This window comes from Chiloscyllium plagiosum, chromosome 2 (assembly GCF_004010195.1).
Source record: "Chiloscyllium plagiosum isolate BGI_BamShark_2017 chromosome 2, ASM401019v2, whole genome shotgun sequence".
NCBI classification, from domain to species: domain Eukaryota; kingdom Metazoa; phylum Chordata; class Chondrichthyes; order Orectolobiformes; family Hemiscylliidae; genus Chiloscyllium; species Chiloscyllium plagiosum.
Window position 1 is genome coordinate 64766723 of NC_057711.1, and position 19247 is coordinate 64785969.

Sequence of the window (19247 nt, forward strand, 5' to 3'; positions counted from 1 at the left end):
TTGCACCTTTTCTAGTAGGTACATCCACATACTGAATCAGAGAATTGTCTTGTACGCACTTAAGAAATTCTTCTCCATCTAAATCTTTAACACTATGGCAGTCCCAGTCGATGTTTGGAAAGTTAAAATCCCCTACCATAACCCTATTATTTGTTTTGCACCTTTTCTAGTAGGTACATCCACATACAGAATCAGAAAATTGTCTTGTACGCACTTAAGAAATTCCTCTCCATCTAAATCTTTAACACTATGGCAGTCCCAGTCGATGTTTGGAAAGTTAAAATCCCCTACCATAACTACCCTATTATTCTTACAGATAGCTGAGATCTCCTTACAAGTTTGTTTCTCAATTTCCCTCTGATGATTAAGTGTTATATAATACAATCCCAATAAGATGACCATCCCTTTCTTATTTCTCAGTTCCACACAAATAACTTCCCTGGATGTATTTCCGGGAATATCCTCCCTCAGCACAGCTATAATGCTATCCCTTATCAAAAATACCACTCCCCCTCCTTTCTTGCCTCCCTTTCTATCCTTCCTGTAGCATTTGTATCCTGGAACATTAAGCTGCCAGTCCTATCTCTTATAACCTTTTCAACGTTTTACCCACAACCAAAGTAAGGCTCACTGGTTTATAATTACCAGGGTCGTCTCTAATCCCCTTCTTGAACAAGGGGACAACATTGGCAATCCTCCAGTCTTCTAGAGCTATTCCTGTAGACAATGATGACATAAAGATCAAAGCCAAAGGCTCGGCAATCTCCTCCCTGCCTTCCCAAAAAATCCTAGGATAAATCCCATCTGGCCCAGGGGTTTTATCTATTTTCACACTTTCCAGAATTTCTAACACCTCCCCCTTGTGAACCTCAATCCTATCTAGTTTATTGGCCTGTTTCTCAGTATTCTCCTCGACAACATTGTCTTTTTCCAGTGTGAATACTGATGAAAAATGGTCATTTCACACTTCCCCTATCTCCTCTGACTCCATGCACAACTTCCCACTGCTGGCCTTGATTGGCCCAAATCTTACTCTAGTCATTCTTTTATCTCTTATATACCTATAGAAAGCCTCAGGTTTTTTCCTGATACTATCCGCCAACAACTTCTCATGTCCTGTCCTCGCTCATCCTAGCTCTCTCTTTAGGTCTTTCCTGTCTACCTTGTAACTCTCAATTGCCCTAACTGAGCCTTCACATCTCATCCTAACATAAGCCTACTCCTTCCTTTTGACAAGAGATTCAACTTCCTTAATAAAACACGGTTCTTGCGCTCGACAACTTCCTCGTTGTCTGACAGCTACATACTTATCAAGGACACTCAGTAGCTGTTCCTTGAATAAACTCCACGTTTCAATTATGCCCATCCCCTGCAGTTTCCTTCCCCATCATATGCATCCTAAATCTTGTTTAATCACATCATAATTGCCTTTCCCCCAGCTGTAGCTCTTGCCCTCTGGAGTATACCTATCCCTTTCCATCGCTAAAGTAAACATAACCGAATTGTGGTTACTATCACCAAAATGCTCACCTACCTCTAAATCTAACACCTGGCCAGGTTCATTACCCAGTACCAAATCTAATGTGGCCTCACCCCTTGTTGGCCTGTCTACATACTGTGTCAGAAAATCCTCCTGTACACAATGGACAAAAACTGACCCATCTAAAGTACTTGAACTATAGTTTTCCCAGTCAATATTTGGGCAGTTAAAGTCCCCCATAACAACTACCCTGACACTCTTGCTCTTATCGAGAATCATCTTTGCTATTCTTTCCTCTACATATCTGGAACTATTCGGAGGCCTATAGAAACCTCCCAACAGGTGACCTGTTGTTTCCTGTTTCTAATCTCAGACCATATTACCTCAGTTGAGGAGTCCTCAAACGTCCTTTCTGCAGCTGTAAAACAGTCCTTGACTAACAATGCTACAGCACTACCTCTTTTACCATTTCTCTGTGCTTACTGAAACATTTAAATCCCAGAACTTGCAACAACAATTCCTGTCCCTGCTTTACATGTCTCTGAAATGGCCACAACATTGAAATCCCAGGTATCAATCCTTGCTGCAGTTCACCCACCTTATTCCGGACGCTCCTGGCGTTGAAATAGACACACTTCAAACCAACGTTTTGCTTGCTGATGCCCTCTTGCGACACTGAAACCTTATTTCGGACCTCCCTACTCTCAACCTCCTCTATACTCAAACTGCAGTTTAGGTTCCCACCCGCTGCTGAATTAGTTTAAACCCACCGAAGAGCATTGGTAAATTCTCCCTCCAGCATATTGGGACCCCTCCTGTTTGTAGAGGTTCCACCTACCCCAGAAAGAACCCCAATTATCTTGGAATCCAAAAGCCTCCCTCCTGCACCATCCCTGTAGCCACATGTTCAACTCCTATGTCTCCCTATTCCTCACCTCACAAGCACGTGGGATGGGTAACAAATGAAAAGTAATAACTCTGTTTGTCATAGCACTTAGCTTCCACCCTAGCTCCCTGAATTTATGCCTTAAATCCCCATCTCTCTTGGATGGACCCACTGTCTCCACACACAGTTTTGACCATCCATTCAGTTTCTCTCTTGATATATGCTTCTTGGTCAGCTGAGTATTTCCAGCATTTTCTGCTTTCATTTTAGTCTTCCAACATTTGCTGTCGTTTGTTTGTGTATATGTCTGTGTTTAGCCTGTTTACATGAAGTCAGTGTTATGTTAACTTATTTGCATTGGATTTCCATTGGATTTACTGGATTGAAATTACTATTTAACAAATAACTTGTATCAATATCCTTATTTTGAAGTTTAATTTACTTATTTGTTGTTTCTAGAAATACATTTTCAGTCGAATTGTTCCATTTTATTATCATCAAATGAAATTGATGAATGAAGATTTCAATAATATTCACAATAGCAGTGTTGAAAAGTAAGTATTACAAATTTCTGTCTATTAATAATGAACTAATTTAGCGTGTACTTATTTTATACCAGGTATACAGTTAATTTGCTATCCATTCAAGTCTGACCATGAGACCATAAGAAATACGAACAGGAGTCGGCCATTCAACCCTGTGAGCCTGCTCTGCCATTCAAAAGGCTCATGTCTGATCTGACAATCCTCATGTCCATTTTTCCCACCCTTTTCCCGTAAAAGCATTGATTCCCCTCCTGATAAAAAACCTATTATCTCCGTCTTGAATATATACAAGGACTCAGCTCCACTGCTTTCTGTGACAAGGAGTTCGAAAGACTCATAATTCTCCAAGAGAAGAGATTCCTGCTCATCTCTGTCTTAAATTTGCACCCTTTGATATGAGACTATATCCTCTGGTCCTAGACACTCCCATTAGGGGAAGTGTCCTCTCAGCACTTAACCTGTCATTGTGGTTCTGTTCGCCGAGCTGGAAGTTTTTGTTGCAAACGTTTCGTCCCCTGGCTAGGCGACATCATCTGTGCTTGGGAACCTCCTGTGAAGCGCTTCTTTGATGTTTCCTCCGGTGTTTATAGTGGTCTGTCCCTGCCGCTTCCGGTTGTCAGTTTCAGCTGTCCGCTGTAGTGGTTGGTATATTGGGTCCAGGTCGATGTGTTTGTTGATGGAGTTTGTGGATGAATGCCATGCCTCTAGGAATTCCCTGGCTGTTCTCTGTCTGGCTTGCCCTATGATAGTAGTGTTGTCCCAGTCGAATTCATGTTGCTTGTTGTCTGCGTGTGTGGCTACTAAGGATAGCTGGTCGTGTTATTTCGTGGCTAGCCACTATAAACACCGGAGGAAACATCAAAGAAGCGCTTCGCAGGAGGCTCCCAAGCACTGATGATGTCGCCTAGCCAGGGGACGAAACGTTTGCAACAAAAACTTCCAGCTTGGCGAACAGAACCACAACAACGAGCACCCGAGCTACAAATCTTCGCACGAACTTTGAACTTAACCTGTCAAGCCCATAAGCATCCCATATGTTTCAATGAGATCTCCTCACATTCTTCTATCCAATGAATAAAGTCCTAAATTGTTTATCTTTTGCCCATTAATCAATCCCTCCATACCAAGGATCAACCCAGTGAACCTTTTCTAAACTGCCTCCAATGAAATGAATATATTTTCTCAAATAAAGGGACCAAAACCGAGAACAATTAGGATAAGGAATTGAAATAAAAGTCACTTCTACTTGTTATCCAAAAATATTGACTGGAAAGCAGGCACGTAGCAGGAGGATGGGTGCACATCCTGTGGCATTAGACTTCCATTTCTTTAATCTATATTCGAGAATCTGGGTCATGTATGGAACAAAAGTACCATCAAGTGTCAAGGTCACACATAAATTTTATTTTAATTGTTTTTAATTAAGCATATGGGTACAATACAAAATTGGTAGTCTCGCTCAGAAAAACAATAAGTGGTCTTAAGGGCACATAAAATAGATAAACTGTGTGCAGCAGAAGGTGATCTTCTGGTAATGCTGGACTGAGATATATTTTGGAGGTTGAAAGAAGCAACTTTATCCTTCAGCTACTCATGATGTTTGAGTGGCTGAGATTGGATCATTTACTGCTTTGCTGTTTTTGGGAACATGCTATGAGCATATAGATTGCTGCATTTTATGTAGTACAATGGTTGTATACTTCAAAAGTACTTCATTGGCCGTAAATTATTTCAGGGCATTGGATGGTTATGAAAGGAGTTGTGTAAGTGCAAGTCTTCTTTTCTGATCTCTTCAGCAAGTGGTAAGGAAATAGCATCTTAAATCATATAACTCAGGTTTAATGACTATAGAATTTCCTCTTCAAATAAAATCCAGAAGAAAGGACACTATGACTCTAAAAAATAATTCCAACAAATAAGTATACCCTTTCATTAAACTTATTTCCTGAAATAATTGAAGCTAAGGTTTATTTTGGAATTTTAGATTAATTTTCAGAACTTTTAAATTTAATGCTTTGGTAATGTCTAAACTGAGCTTTGAAAGCATTTTTGAACTTTACTGCTAATTAACAACCTAGAGTTCATGTTTCGATATATCTCTTCATCCTTTTTTTGAGATACAGACCAAACATTTTAGAAGAGCCCTTAAGTTATGTTCAAAGGGATTCAAAGCATGCCTTCAAGGCTTCAAAATCTCTCGTCTTTTTTTTCAATTTTCAGCAAAATTCAGGGTGGCATGCATTTTGAAACAGTGTCTTCTCAACCTGGTAAGAGTATAGTAATGAAAAGCTGCTCAGGCTTGCTAAATAGTCTGCTGCTATTTCCTGATTTTAAAACACTGATCGTTTTGCTTCATTCTGACTGGAGCTGGGAGAGGAAAAGCTGAAGCCATTTTCTTTTTTTTAAGTGCGAAGAAAGTTGAGCAGTGACTTAATTGAGACATATAAGATAATCAGAGGGCTAGGTAGGGTGGACAGTAAGAGCCTATTTCCTCAGATTCTGATGGCTAGCACGAGGGGACATAACTTTAAATTAAGAGGTGATAGATATAGGACCGATGTGAAAGGTAGTTTCTTTACTGAGAGAATGGTAGGGGTGTGGAATGCACTGTCTGCAACAGTTGTAGACTCACCAACTTTAAAGAGATTTAAATGGTCATTGGGCGAGAATTGGATAGTGTAGGTTAGATGGGCTTCAGATTGGTTTCACAGATTGGCGGAACATTGAGGGCTGAAGGTCCTGTACTGCACTGTAATGTTCTATGTTCTACAACATCATATAATACAGAAGAGGCCCTTCAGTCCATTGCGTCTGTACCACCAAAAATACAGTACTACCTACACTCATCCAACGTTTCTGCACTAGGGCCAGAGCCTTGAATGTTATGGCACATCAAGAGCTGATTCAAGCACTGTTTAAAGGTTGTGAGGTTTCTCATCTCAACTACCCTCCCAGGCACTGCGTTGCAGACCACACCACTCTCTCACCTCCTGCCTTTCACTTTAAAATTATGCTCTCTTGATATTGACCCTTCAACTAAGGGCAGCAGTTGATTTCTATTCATTTTGTCCATGTCCCTCAAAACCTTATGCATCAAAATGGAGTCTAAGACTGCCTGTAATTTTTGTGCCTTATTGTAGACATCACATGACTCTAGCAGACCAGAAAGCTCATGTGTACATGATTGCATTTCAATCCAAGTAATCATCACCATTTGAGTTCAATGTTAATGTAGAAGTAATGATTTAAGAAAACTATTTAAAGATGTAGAATCTGATATTAAGATTAGGGGGCAAATTATAACATCTGTTAGATTTGCAGGTCACAAAAATATTTGCAGCAAGTGTAAGTACTACAAACATTATTAGGAAAGATTAGTAAAAGCAGGACTTTGAAAAGAAAGTGAATATCATTCATTCCTGAAGAAGGGCCTGTGCCCGAAACGTCGAATCTCCTGTTCCCTGGATGCTGCCTGACCTGCTGTGCTGTTCCAGCAATAAAGTTTCAACTTTGATCTCCAGCATCTGCAGACCTCACTTTCTCCCATAACAGAAGTGGTGCCTTTTTCAACTCACCAAAGAATATTCCCTTATTCATGAACGGAAAATAGCTAGCGAGGGTGCAATTATTCATGTACATAGATGTTAAGCATTACAGCTGCAGTGAAGAAATAAGAACAAGGCTAGCAATAGAAAAGGTTATATTTGGAGCTGGTTGCTAACCCTAAGCTGAACAAACAACTCAAAAGTGACTTCTAAAGAGTTTGATTTGCACTGTTGTTTTGTATGGATGTGAAACCTTATGAAAAGAGGAGACCAACTTGTAAAATAGTTTTGAAATGTGGCTTTGGAGGAGAATGGAAAGGATTGGATGGCCAGCAAAAGTAAAATATGATAAAGTGCTAATGAGAGTCAATGCTCAAGGGTTTGCTGAAAGTAATTAGGAAAAGGCAAAGAGATTAGTCAAGGTAGATCTTAAAATTTCAAGGAAAGGAGGTAGAATAAGAAAAAGAGTATCAGTGCTGGATAGCTTGCAAATTGCAAAAAGTTATCAGAAAATTGAAAGATTAGCACTGGATAGATTGTCAGGGAGCAGAATACAGGGAAAGACCTGCCTTTGGGAAATGCCACTGTGATAATGATGAACTCATTGCTCGTCATCTTTCAACCTGTTCAAGTATGATGGACTGAATGGCCTAATTCTGCATTACATCATTAGGAGATAAAATCCATGTAGTGATTCGTCAATTAGATAAACCAGTTCAGTCACATTCTTGGACTATAGTTACATAAAGCATAAATATGGAGATCTTTGTACAGCTTGTAAGGGTTAGGATTATGCTCAGTCCCATCTCTAAAATGGTGGGGCAGGTTTGATGGCCTGAATGACCTACTCCTGATCCTATGTTTTTGTATTCTTATGGCAGAGAGTCAGATTTCTTTGAGTTTTCCCCAAAGCTGCCAACCATAAGATTTATCTTAAGGCAAATAAATCAGAAAACCTGTAAACACTTCCAGCATTAGTTGTTAAACACATTATTATTTCGGATTAATCACATTTATCTTATCACTGAATCACTACAATGTGGAAGCAGGCCATTCAGCTCATCAAGTCAAAACTGACTGTCTGCACAGCAGCCCGCTCAGACCCACTCCCCTACCCTATCCCTGTAACCCTGCATTTCCAATAACTCACCCATCTAGTCCACATATCCAGGACACTATGTGCAATTTAAGCATGGCTAATCTACCTAACCTGCACATCTTTGGATTGTGGGAGGAAACTGGAGCACCCAGAGGAAACACACGCAGACACAGAGAGACTGTGCAAACTCCACACAGACAGTTGCCCAAGCCTGGAATCGATCACAGTTCCCTGGTGCTGTGACAGTAGTGCTAACCATTGAGCCACTGTGCTGTCCACATTGATTGCTTTTCAAGCTAATCTGAATGTTCTTCTCAGTGGTAGAGATGATTAAAGTTAAGAATATGTTCGATAGAGCAGGCCTAGAAAAGATAGTGCACAGATTATGCCTGAAGTTTTGCAGAGTTGTGGAGATGACACAGACACTGTGGAATGGTCAATGGAGCTTGTGTCCATAAATCCCTCTCCAATTTCCAGCAGAAACTATTTCCTCATAGGAAGAAGGTTCATACCTGACCATTTTCCAAATCAGACAGCTGATTTTAAAAAGCAGCTGAGTTGAAAAAAGCATTTTTTAGATAATGGAAGTGACACAATCCTTTGAAGTGACACAATCCTTTGAAGTGACACAATCCTTTGAAGTGATATGTTTTCTAGAATATCTCAGAAAGGTACTTTTTTTTGTTGCTGAGGGTAGAGAAAACAGAAAGTTATGTCATAAGAAGTCCATCGGCAGAAATAGGGATTGGAGGGCAGGGGCTTGTGCCTTGAAGAGCATATCCGTTCATCCCTTCAGGACAATTCCCTGAGTTGGAATGCCAGGTGGAAGGTAAGAGAGTTTGCCAGGTTTCCTGAGGAAGCGTGAGAAGAGAAGAAATCAATTTGACAAAATGGATATGTCACAGTCACACATACGGGTCATGGAGAGACAGCAGGGGGAGCAACATGCAGCTAGAGTCAGGATATATGGCCAGGTATTGGCACAGCTAACACAGCGCAGCAAGAAGGAGGAAGAGGAAAAGGAATTTTCTTGCGGTAAGGGTCTATCATATTAGAATGTCCTATTTTGACATGATGTGGAGGTGCTGGTGATGGACTGGGGTGGACAAAGTTAGAAATCACACAACACCAGGTTATAGTCCAACAGCTTTCGGAGTGTTGCTCCTTCATCTGGTAGTTGTGGAGTATAAGATCGTATGACACAGAATTTATAGCTAAAGATGTCAAACAGTGATATTTTGAACAAACCTGGATTGTTAAGTCTTTCATCTTTTAGAATGCAGTTATTAATATGTAAATCCCAGAACTTCTTTTAAGTCACCTTCTCAGGATAACTTAAGACTTTATAACAAAAGGTGACATCTCAGCTCAGACATTATATTAAAGGTGTGAGGTTAGAGTCTGTCTGTATCCCAATCTTGAGTCAGACTGGTTCTACTTCTAAAGTGGAGTTTAAAAAATATTACATGTATTCATTGTCTGTATTGACTGCCTGCAGATTGTGTATTTTTTGAGCAAAATAGATGGAACTACAAACATAATTCTGCAGCGCTCTGAAAAGTAGTGCTACCAAATAAGCCTGTTGGACTATAACTTGGTGTTGTGTGTTTTCTATTTTGACATGACTGAGAACCAGTGCAGGTAACAGCTGAGAGTCTTCAATCAGCAAGATCTGGAGCCACAGACAACAATCCCCATGTCCTGATCATCACACTTAAAGTTACTGTCACCCTAGGTTGTTATGCAGCCAGCTTCTTTCTAGGTCCTTCACACACTTCTGCCATCTTTTCCAATCTGCTGAGTGACAGCTGTCACAGATGCACACTTTGCTCAAATGAAGGAACACATGAACTTGCTGACAAGTGCTGTATCAGAGATATGAAGGGGCAGGAATGCAAATTTCCTGCAAGTTCAGGGATTGGTTGACTATATACAGATTGCTATAAGGCCACTACCTCATCTCAACAGCTTTGTGAAAAGGAAATGGTTCCATTCGTTGACGGTGAAGGTGGTTTATGAGGGCAAAAAGCTGTTCTTGTCCATATGTGAGCACTTGCCAAGACATTGCTGCAAAGCATTCATCTTGATGAAATCATAACTCCCCCAGCAGTTCCAATACACACTACAGATCTATGTTGGCTTCTGATGGAATGGGGGTACCTCTTGAGGAGGTGGCTGACATAGATAGTCTCTGACGGAGCACTATTGACAATAGAGCGGAACCATTTGTGTATCAGTCTATTGGTAAAAATGAGATCCAGATGCCTTGACTGTTTTGGAACTGCACTTCAGTATTCACTTGCAAGGCTACTAAAAGTAGTGTTGTTGTTGTACACTTTAAAATATGGTGCAGCAGTGCCACTTTCATATGTCATACATATAAAATATTAATTAAAAATCCAGAAGAAAATTCAGGAAAATCCTTTTCATCCATTAAAAGATTGAATTTACTTTCAAATTGAATGACTGAGGCAAATATTATAGATTCCTTTAAAGTGAGACTAAATAAGTACATGAGCTAGAAAGGAATAGAAAGATAAATTGATACAGTCAAATAAAGTTAGTTGGTTTGTGTAGCGCATAAACTCGAGCTAAGCTAGGCTGACAAATCTGTTCTGTTTTGTGTAATTTTATGTCATTTAGCAATTTTACGGTCTCAGAACATATCGAGCACTTTACAACCAATTAAGTACTTTAATAATTAAGAAATTCTATAAGTGCAAGATGAAGTATAATATTGCAGATTTACTATATATTACATGTATTGAACATAATTTGTTTAGGAAATTATGGTATTTGTTTAATTTATTAATTGTCAGAATGCAACTTTCTCATAGCATTGTTATTTAGCAATTACTTAACACTCGCTAATTTTTCATGACATTATGTACAGAAAGTCAAAATGAAATACTGTACTCAGGTCCCATGGGGTTTGAGGATGGGAGGCAGTTGGCATAATTGGAACGAGGCAAGAGTTTGGGGCAGAGTGTGATGCAAAAATGTGTAGCATGGAGATGGAGTGCAACATGACAGAGACACCATCCTGTTGATTATTCCCTTCTTTTGACTTCAATGGAAGGAAAAGTGTGGTGGTATATATATACATATAGGGAGGCTGATCCATTTTGTCAACTTAATTATAAATTCACAAAGGCGCAAGTTTCATCTAAAGATTAGCAGAGCTGAGAGCAGAGGTGGGTGAAGCTACAGAAATAGCAAGTCAGCATCCTAGGGGTAGAAACCTGAAATAAGAATTTGCCATATATCTTAAAAGTTGCAACCAACTCATTAATCTTTTTTAAAAAGTACATGTTAATGTAAGATTAACTAACCATTTTTTCTGTTCTAACATGATGTCTCCATACATAAATGTTACTGACTTGCTTCCACCTACTTTGCCATCCAGAACAATATTCCTCAAAACTCTTAATAAACTGTATCTACTTGATCTAAAGGACTTGATGGATCGAGCAACAGATCTTTATTCACAACTGATGAGTAATCCGGCTAACAATACGTAAGTCTTGTGAAATTACAAAAAAGTCATTAAAATATTATTTTCAAAATAGCAACAAAAAAGGGACAAAATCAGAAGGTTACGTTTTACTGCTATATTCCTGCCTGCGCTTAAATTCTTTCCAATTCAGCACCATGTTGGTCACCCTAACCCATTAGATATGATAAAGTACAAATGAGGGAGAAGGGGAAGGGAACACATGGAAGAAAATTTTCCCTTTACTGCAGCTGTTTCTTCTGTACTTGGGAACCACCAGAAGAACAGTAGAATTGGCACAGGGTCATTAGCAGTAAATCTTCAAAGTAATTCAGAGGTAGGACAAGCTCAAGTGGTATATTTGATATAGGCGAAAGTGAGTACTGTAGATGCTGGAGATTAGCGTCAAGAGTGTGGTGCTGGAAAAGCTGGCAGGTCAGGCAGCATCCAAGGAGAAGAAAATTGGCGTTTCGGGCAAAAGCCCTTCATCAAAAATATTTGATATGCTCTCCACAATGACCTAAGAGTATACAGTATGGCCTCATTCATGGCCAAGGCTGGAAAATATTTTGGCTTTCCATGTGGGACTCTATTTGCTCCATTGACTTTAAGTGCAGCAACAAACATTCCACTGCATTCATTGTCAATGTAGCTTTGGGATAATGAAATATTGCTAAAAAATGAGTCATGTTGCTAAAACCATTTGTTCTTGCACTCTTCAAACATAAGGATGTGAAATTTCAAATAATCAGATAAATTTATCTCAGAGGAGAAAAGGAAGTAGACTGGTTGGCAAGTTGACTCAGTGGCCAAGGTGTTGACACGGAGAAAGAAACAAGACTTATAGGTTTCTTAAGCTCCCATGTAATTCAAAGATTTTACAAGACTTAGTAAGTTTGCAGATGACACCCAAATTAGTGGTATAATGGACAGTGAAGATTTATCTAAGATTACAAAGAGATCTTGATCAATTGGGCTAATGAGCTGAAGAGTGGCAGATTGAGTTAATTTGAATAAATGTGTGGTATTGCATTTTGGTAAAACAGACAAAGGCAGGACAAATCAATTAGAACTAGGGCCTTGGGTGGTATTCTAGAATGGAGAGACCTATGGGTTCAAGCATATAATTCTTTGAAGTTTGCATCACCCATAGATAGTGTGGTTATGTAGGCATTTAGTATGCTTGCCTTCTTTGCTCAGAACTTTGAGTATAAAAGTTGGGACATTATGTTAAGGTTGTACGGGACATTGGTGAGGTCTCTTCTGGAGTACTGTGCCCAGTTACAGTTGCCCTGTTATAGGAAGGATGTTATTAAGCTGGAGACGATTCAGAACAAATTTCCCAGGAATGGAGGGTTTGAGTTATAAGGAGAGGCTGGATAGGCTGGGACTTTTTTCACTGGAGAGTAGAAGGTTGAGGATTGACTTTATGCGGGTTTATAAAATAATGAAGGGTATATATATATATGTTGAATGGCAGGTGTCTTTTCCCTAGGGTGGGGGATTTCAAGATGTGGTGGCATATTTTTAAGATGAAAGGAGAAATATTTTAAAAGGATAAGTTTTTACACAGAGAGTGGTTTGTGTGTGGAAATGAACTACCAGAGGAAGTGTGGATGTGGAGGAAGTTACAGCATTTAAAAGACATTTAGACCAGTAATGAATAAGAAATTTTGGAGGGATACATGTAGGCAGGTGGGACTAATTTAGTTTGGGATTATAGTTGGTATAGACTGATTGGACCGAAGGGTCTGTTTCCATGCTGTATGACCCTGATATTAACCTTAATTTTCTTGACAAACCATAGTTTGTTTTATTGTTTGTTTAGAATCCTTACTGGAATATATCTTTGAGACATAAACTATTTTTTCAAACATTATTCATTATGCTTGCTGAGATCAGTTTCTTTTATATGAGTGTATGTTACATTTAGTGATCATAAATGAGCCACATTACAAGCTCAACTCATTACAAGCTCAACTGATTCTTAAATGCATAGTAATATAGATTTTAGTGCACTCAGGAGTTTTCAGAAGATGTTGCACAATTGTATAATTGCGTCCTACAGTTGGCATGTTTTGGGTTTTTGCAAGCAAAGCAGGATTATCTGTACATTGACAATGGTGAATAAGCAAAGGAATATGCTGTTAGATTCGATCACATATCTGCCTACACACTGGCACTGAAATTCATCCACGATGTCGTTCAGTTGGCAGAACTTCTGTTTGAACTGATGGCAGCATTCTGCTCCTAAAAACATGCCACTCACGTAGCCACAGCATGGACAGTGTGAAATGAGTTGCTGAACTTGTCACTCCAATTTTTGAGATACTTTGCCTTTCCTGGATAATTTAAGGTAGATTGGACACTTTTCAGATCCAGAAGTGATGCCCTGTGGTCCATAGATGGTGCATAATGATCTGATTAGGACAGCCACTTAACAACAGGATAGCTTTAAAGCACTTGGTTTCTGTATCAAGCATGTAAGCTGAATGAATAGCTAAGCCTTTATTTACAAGATTGTTGCTATGGCCAATCTTACAGAGCATAGAGGTATATTGGCTGGCAGATTTTAATATGGTCTATATCATTCTCCAATTCGATTCAACGATGAAGCAATCCGATAGATTCCCTTTCCTTGATCTGGGGTAATTGAGAAATCTACAAATGGCTTCTCTATGCTAAAAGCAAACCCACTGTCACCAGTCAATATCATGCACAGTTGAAATGGACCACAGGCTACCTCATTTAGGTCTAAAATGTGCCTGATCTATCTCACATTATTCTGAAAGAACCAAGCATCTCAAAAACTATGAATGAAAAGTTCAGCACAGCCATTTCACTCTGTTATTATGCTGTTGCTGCACAACTCATATTTTCCACTAACTAGATACATCATCAGTTCAAAACAATGCATTAATTTAAAAAAAAATCAAAGGAAACTGGTTTCTGTGAAAAAATGAATATATTTAAGCCTTTTACCTTTTTCAATACCTAGGAGTTTGGCCAACTTACAGTCATCGTTGCTTTCTCAATTTCAACACTTCAGCGACTAAATCAATTTTCCAACCAACAAGCACCCTTTCCTCTGTGTAACATACTTCCCAATAATTGGCTGATCAAATCAAACAGCGTTTTCTTCATCACAGGTGAAGTACAGACAGTGTTCAACAGAGTGCACTAATAGTTACACAAACAACCAATTTCAGATAAACATTTGAGCTCATATTTGCAGCTTATTTATGCTTCATAGAAATGATATACTTTCATACACAGGGACCTGTTCTCTGCAAACAAAAGGAATATGTTCAAGCTTTGCTCTTTTTTGAATTGCCTATAAGTTTGGGAAGCCTTTAGCTCCCTGTTGCTTTCTACATGGCTATGCCTTGGCCAATCAGAGTCAATTTGGTAACCAATCAGCACCTCTTTCTTCTGTGGTATAAACCATTACAAATGTTTGGAATTTACATTCTTGAAATTGTCCTGAAGAATGCAAGACAAAAACCTTCAACAATTTGTTTCTCTCTGCAGACAGGTTCACATTTTGTGTTATTAAGTAAATGATGATTGAAATGAAAAGGCCAGAAAATGCTCTTTTAAAGTTATGAAGGAGTTACATTTGCTGCAGAGAAGTGGGGCTACTGATCTACATTTAATATAACATGGGAATATTTGATTTTGAACTATATTGGAGCTTACTGTGAATGGAAGTATTTTCAACAAAAATATTTTTGCATGTCTAGTTTCACACTTTATCTAAGTAAAAGAATAATTCATGACCTAAAATATAAGAATAATTGTAAACAAAAAGCCGAGTGTTTTCAAAACATAGTTGTTGGAATTATTTTCTTCATTATCATTTCATTGAACCCACTACAGGTTATTCTACAATAATGTGATAGTTTTGTTCCTCTGCAACCTCATGCTACAAAAAATCCCATTATGGAAAACCGCTATAGAAAATTGTGCTGTCGAAGATCGCTGTACCCATTCAGTAGAAAGTTTGCGTTATCCAAACAACATTAACAAATCATCAATTGCGTTATGGCCAATTCGCGCTGACAAAACACGCAGTATAGCAGAACAATAGACAATAGACAACAGGTGCAGGAGTAGGCCATTCTGCCCTTCTAGCCTGCACCACCATTCAACATGATCATGGTTGATCATCCTTGATCAGTATCCTGTTCCTGCCTTACCTCCATAACACTTGATTCCACAATCCTTGAGAGCTCTATCCAACTCTTTCTTAAATGAATCCAGAGACTGGGCCTCCCTGCCCTCTGGGACAGAGCATTCCACACAGCCACCACTCTCTGGGTGAAGAAGTTTCTCCTCATCTCTGTCCTAAATGGTCTACCCCGTATTTTTAAGCTGTGTCCTCTGGTTCGGCACTCACCCATCAGCGGAAACATGTTTCCTGCCTCCAGAGTGTCCAATTCTTTAATAATCTTATTTGTCTCAATCAGATCCCTACTCAGTCTTCTAAACTCAAGGGTATACAAGCCCAGTCGCTCCAGTCTTTTAGCGCAAGGTAGTCCCACCATTCCAGGAATTGGCCTCGTGAACCTACGCTGCACTCCCTCAATAGCCAGAATGTCTTTCCTCAAATTTGGAGACCAGAACTGCACACAATATTCCAAGTGTGGTCTCACTAGTGCTCTGTACAGCTGCAGAAGAACCTCTTTGCTTCTATACTCAATCCCTCTTGTTATGAAGGCCAGCATGCTATTAGCCTTCTTCACTACCTGCTGTATCTGCATGCTTACCAGGGGTCACTCCACCCTGGGGTGTGAATGACAAAACATTAGCATGCAACAAATCAGAAGAGAGAGGAGTGAAATGCATTGTAACATAAAAGTCAGGAAGATTCATTTCACCACAGCATTGGCGAGACCACATCCAGAGTACAGTGTACACTATGTCCACTTCTAGTCTCCTTATTTGAAAAATAATAAAATTACTTTAGAAACAGTTCAGAGCAGGTTCATTCAATACATTTGTGGGACAAAGGGCTTATTTAATGGGGAAAAGGTTGAACATTTCATTATCCACTGGAGTACAGAATAATGAGAAGTGATCTTATTACAACAAGAAAGATCTTGAAGGGGCTGGATTGGTTGGATCCCAGGAGGATATATCATCTCGTGTAGGAAATAACATAAAAATAAACCTGAAATAGAAACTCACATTCACACAGTAACTGTATTATATGAGTAATCTCAAAACATTCCTTTATAAAAATGCAAAAGAAACAAAACATTTGTAAAATACCTAGGAGAAAGTGAGGACTGCAGATGCTGGAGATCAGAGCTGGAAAATGTGTTGCTGGAAAAGCGTAGGTCAGGCAGCATCCAAGGAGGAGGAAAATCGAAGTTTTGGGCATAAGCCCTTCTTCAGAAAAGGCTCTTTGGATGCTGCCTGACCTGCTGCGCTTTTCCAGCAACACATTTGTAAAATACCGTAACATCGGCATGTTTTGAGTATTTAAAACACCATTGGTACAATACTGATACTCAAGTTGTTATATCTAACACCTGGACAGGTTTAATGTGGATTAAAGATTTAGACTGAAACTGAAAATAACTTCTTCCTGGGGCTATCACACACCTGCTTGAATATGCTCAGCTGTGTGCTGAACTGCGGTGTTGAATTAATCTGAGGAAGGGTCACTGGACCTGAAACATTAACTTGCTCTCTCCAAAGATGCTGCCAGACCCGAAGTTCTCCAGCAATTTTGCATTTTGTTACTAACTATGGGAACCCAGTTCAGGAGAACTGCTGTTATACAGCCAACCTATTCCAAGTGGGATTACCCCACTCAAAGTCAAACCTAAGAGTAAAAGACTCTCTCTCGAAACCATGAGCACTTCCATAAATCAAACCACCTTTCAGAACTCAGTAACAAACGTGAAGCCCCATTATTTCTTGTGATGGGTTAAAAACAAGCTATTTAAAGAATCAAAAACTGGCTCCAAAGCCAGACTTCAAAACCATGTTTAAAATAAAATCAACATGACGACAGGAAGGTGTACTGGACATGTTAATTATTAACTTCTGTCACACAGAAAAACCAGATACCCAAACTCACAACAATAAATTATATGTCAGTCATTCAGTTGACATCCCAGGAGCTGGGACCACAACCAGATGAGCCATGAGTTGACTGAATGTACAGCAGCTCAAAGGGCCAAATGGCCTATTCCTGCTCCTTTTTCAACGTTTCTCCAAGTCCCTTCAACTCTCTCAGCCAAGGGAGTTTTCAGAAAATGGACAGTGTGGGTACAAATGCTAATTCTAGGAAGGATGTGGAAGCATTGGAAAGGGTGCAGAGGAGATTTACCAGGATGTTGCCTGGTATGGAGGGAAGGTCTAATGAAGAAATGCTGAGTGACTTGAGGCTGTTTTAGATAGAGAAAAGAATATTGAGAGGTGGTTTAATTGACAGAGGGTTAGATAGGATGGACTGTGAGTCTTTTTCCTCAGATGGGGATGGCTAGCATGAGGGGACATAGCTTTGAACTGAGGGATGATAGATATAGGACAGATGTCAGAAGTAGGTCGTTTAGTCAGAGAGTAGCAGGGGGGTGTGGAATTCTCTACTTGCAATAGTAGTAGACTCACTAACTTTAAGGGTATTTAAATGGTCATTGGATAGGTATATGGATGAAAATGGAATAGTGTAGGTTAGATTGGCTTAAGATTGGATTCACAGTTTGGCACAACATCGAGGGCTGAAGGGCCTATACTGCTGTAATGTTCTAACTGGTCAGACAGCATAGAAGCAGAATCCTTGCAAGCAACTCATTTAGATGTAAACTCCGAGACACCATCGTTCTCCATGGAGAATAGTGAACCGATTCAGCTGGGTGCTCACTCCATCGACTCAGGAGCTTCAGATTGCTCGGTGCTCTCTCCCTGTCACCCAATCACACGCGGCACTCAATCCTCAGCTAAATGAGTGGCCAATCATGGACCGGGTCTAATGCTTCTGAATCAGATAGAGCACAGCTCTTGTGTTACCAGTTTATGAAAGGATACATCACAGTATCTTGCACCATCAACAGGCCATTCGCTCAGAAAACCACCTCTTCACTTCAACTTGAAAACCCTCACTGTACAGTCTATCTATTCGCAGCCATCGGTTAGATCCTGGCTTGATAACTGGTTTTCCAGAATAGCGTAATGGAGGCTCAGCCCGGCCATGAACATAGAGCAGCTTAGTCAACCTCAGGATGTTGTGGCGGACCCATTTACAGAAATATAATGACAAAGGCCAAGGAGGTGACGTTCTATTCAAACTAAGAATGAGCTGTGTGTTTCACGCAATTCTCAGAAGATTCTTTATTTTGAACAGTACACCTAATTGCACTCTGCTTACTGCTGATGACACACTACTCCAGTACAGATGTGATGAGCAGAGTGTTGTTTTTCTGAGCTATAATAATTCTATTGCTCTTTCTTACAAAAGAGTGACAATACAGAGTTTCTGGAGAGTTGTCACTGGATTGGAGACACAGATGCTGCTGCGTTTCTCCAGCAATTTCTGCTTTTATTTCTGATCTTCAGCAGCTCAGTATTTTGCTTTCATTTTAGTTTGGGGAATAAGTGTTTTATAAAGATCTGACAGCAATTCAAAAACAGATCCGCTCAAACTCACACACCAATTTGACAAACACTAAAGAAACAATTCTATCTCCAGAAATATTGAAGGTTACTTTTAAAGCTTCATAGTTCATGTGTTGGATTGCTCGTCTAGCCATCCCAAGTGACTGAGAAGCATAAATCTCTTTTATTCTAATCTATCGGTCACATTTTGGAGAAAGAAACCAAACTAAAACAAGACCAGTAGATTTACAGTTCGCTTCAAGGAGGGAAACACTTGACACACTGCACCAATGGTCAAGAAACAAATGATATTTGTCTCAACAGTGTGGATTATAAAGCACCTTTCATATAGTCAGTGACAGGGCCATCCAGAGGAATGTCATCAAATAAAACACACAAGGCGACATAAGGTCATATTGGTGTAATGTTTAGCCAAATAGAGTGTTTTTCCACAGTGTCTTAAGGAAAGAGAGAGGTTTAGGGAGGAAATTCCAGAGCTCCAAGCCCAGAGAGGTGAAGGCACAGCTGCCAATGGTGACCTGATGGAAATAGAGGATGCCTCAAGAGGCCAGAGTTAGGGATGCAGAGATT

At 39.6% G+C, this 19247-nt stretch overlaps 1 protein-coding gene across 2 annotated transcripts in view; it reads left to right on the forward strand.

The window, feature by feature from the left end:
* LOC122560501 (aminopeptidase Q-like) overlaps positions 1–19247 on the forward strand; it is a 157776-nt gene that overhangs the window by 115374 nt on the left and 23155 nt on the right. For both annotated transcript variants that reach the window (XM_043711168.1, XM_043711175.1), the window contains exons 15-16: positions 2826–2920; positions 10962–11072. In XM_043711168.1, coding sequence (XP_043567103.1) covers positions 2826–2920; positions 10962–11072 — 206 coding nt within the window. The remainder of the gene's footprint in view (positions 1–2825; positions 2921–10961; positions 11073–19247) is intronic.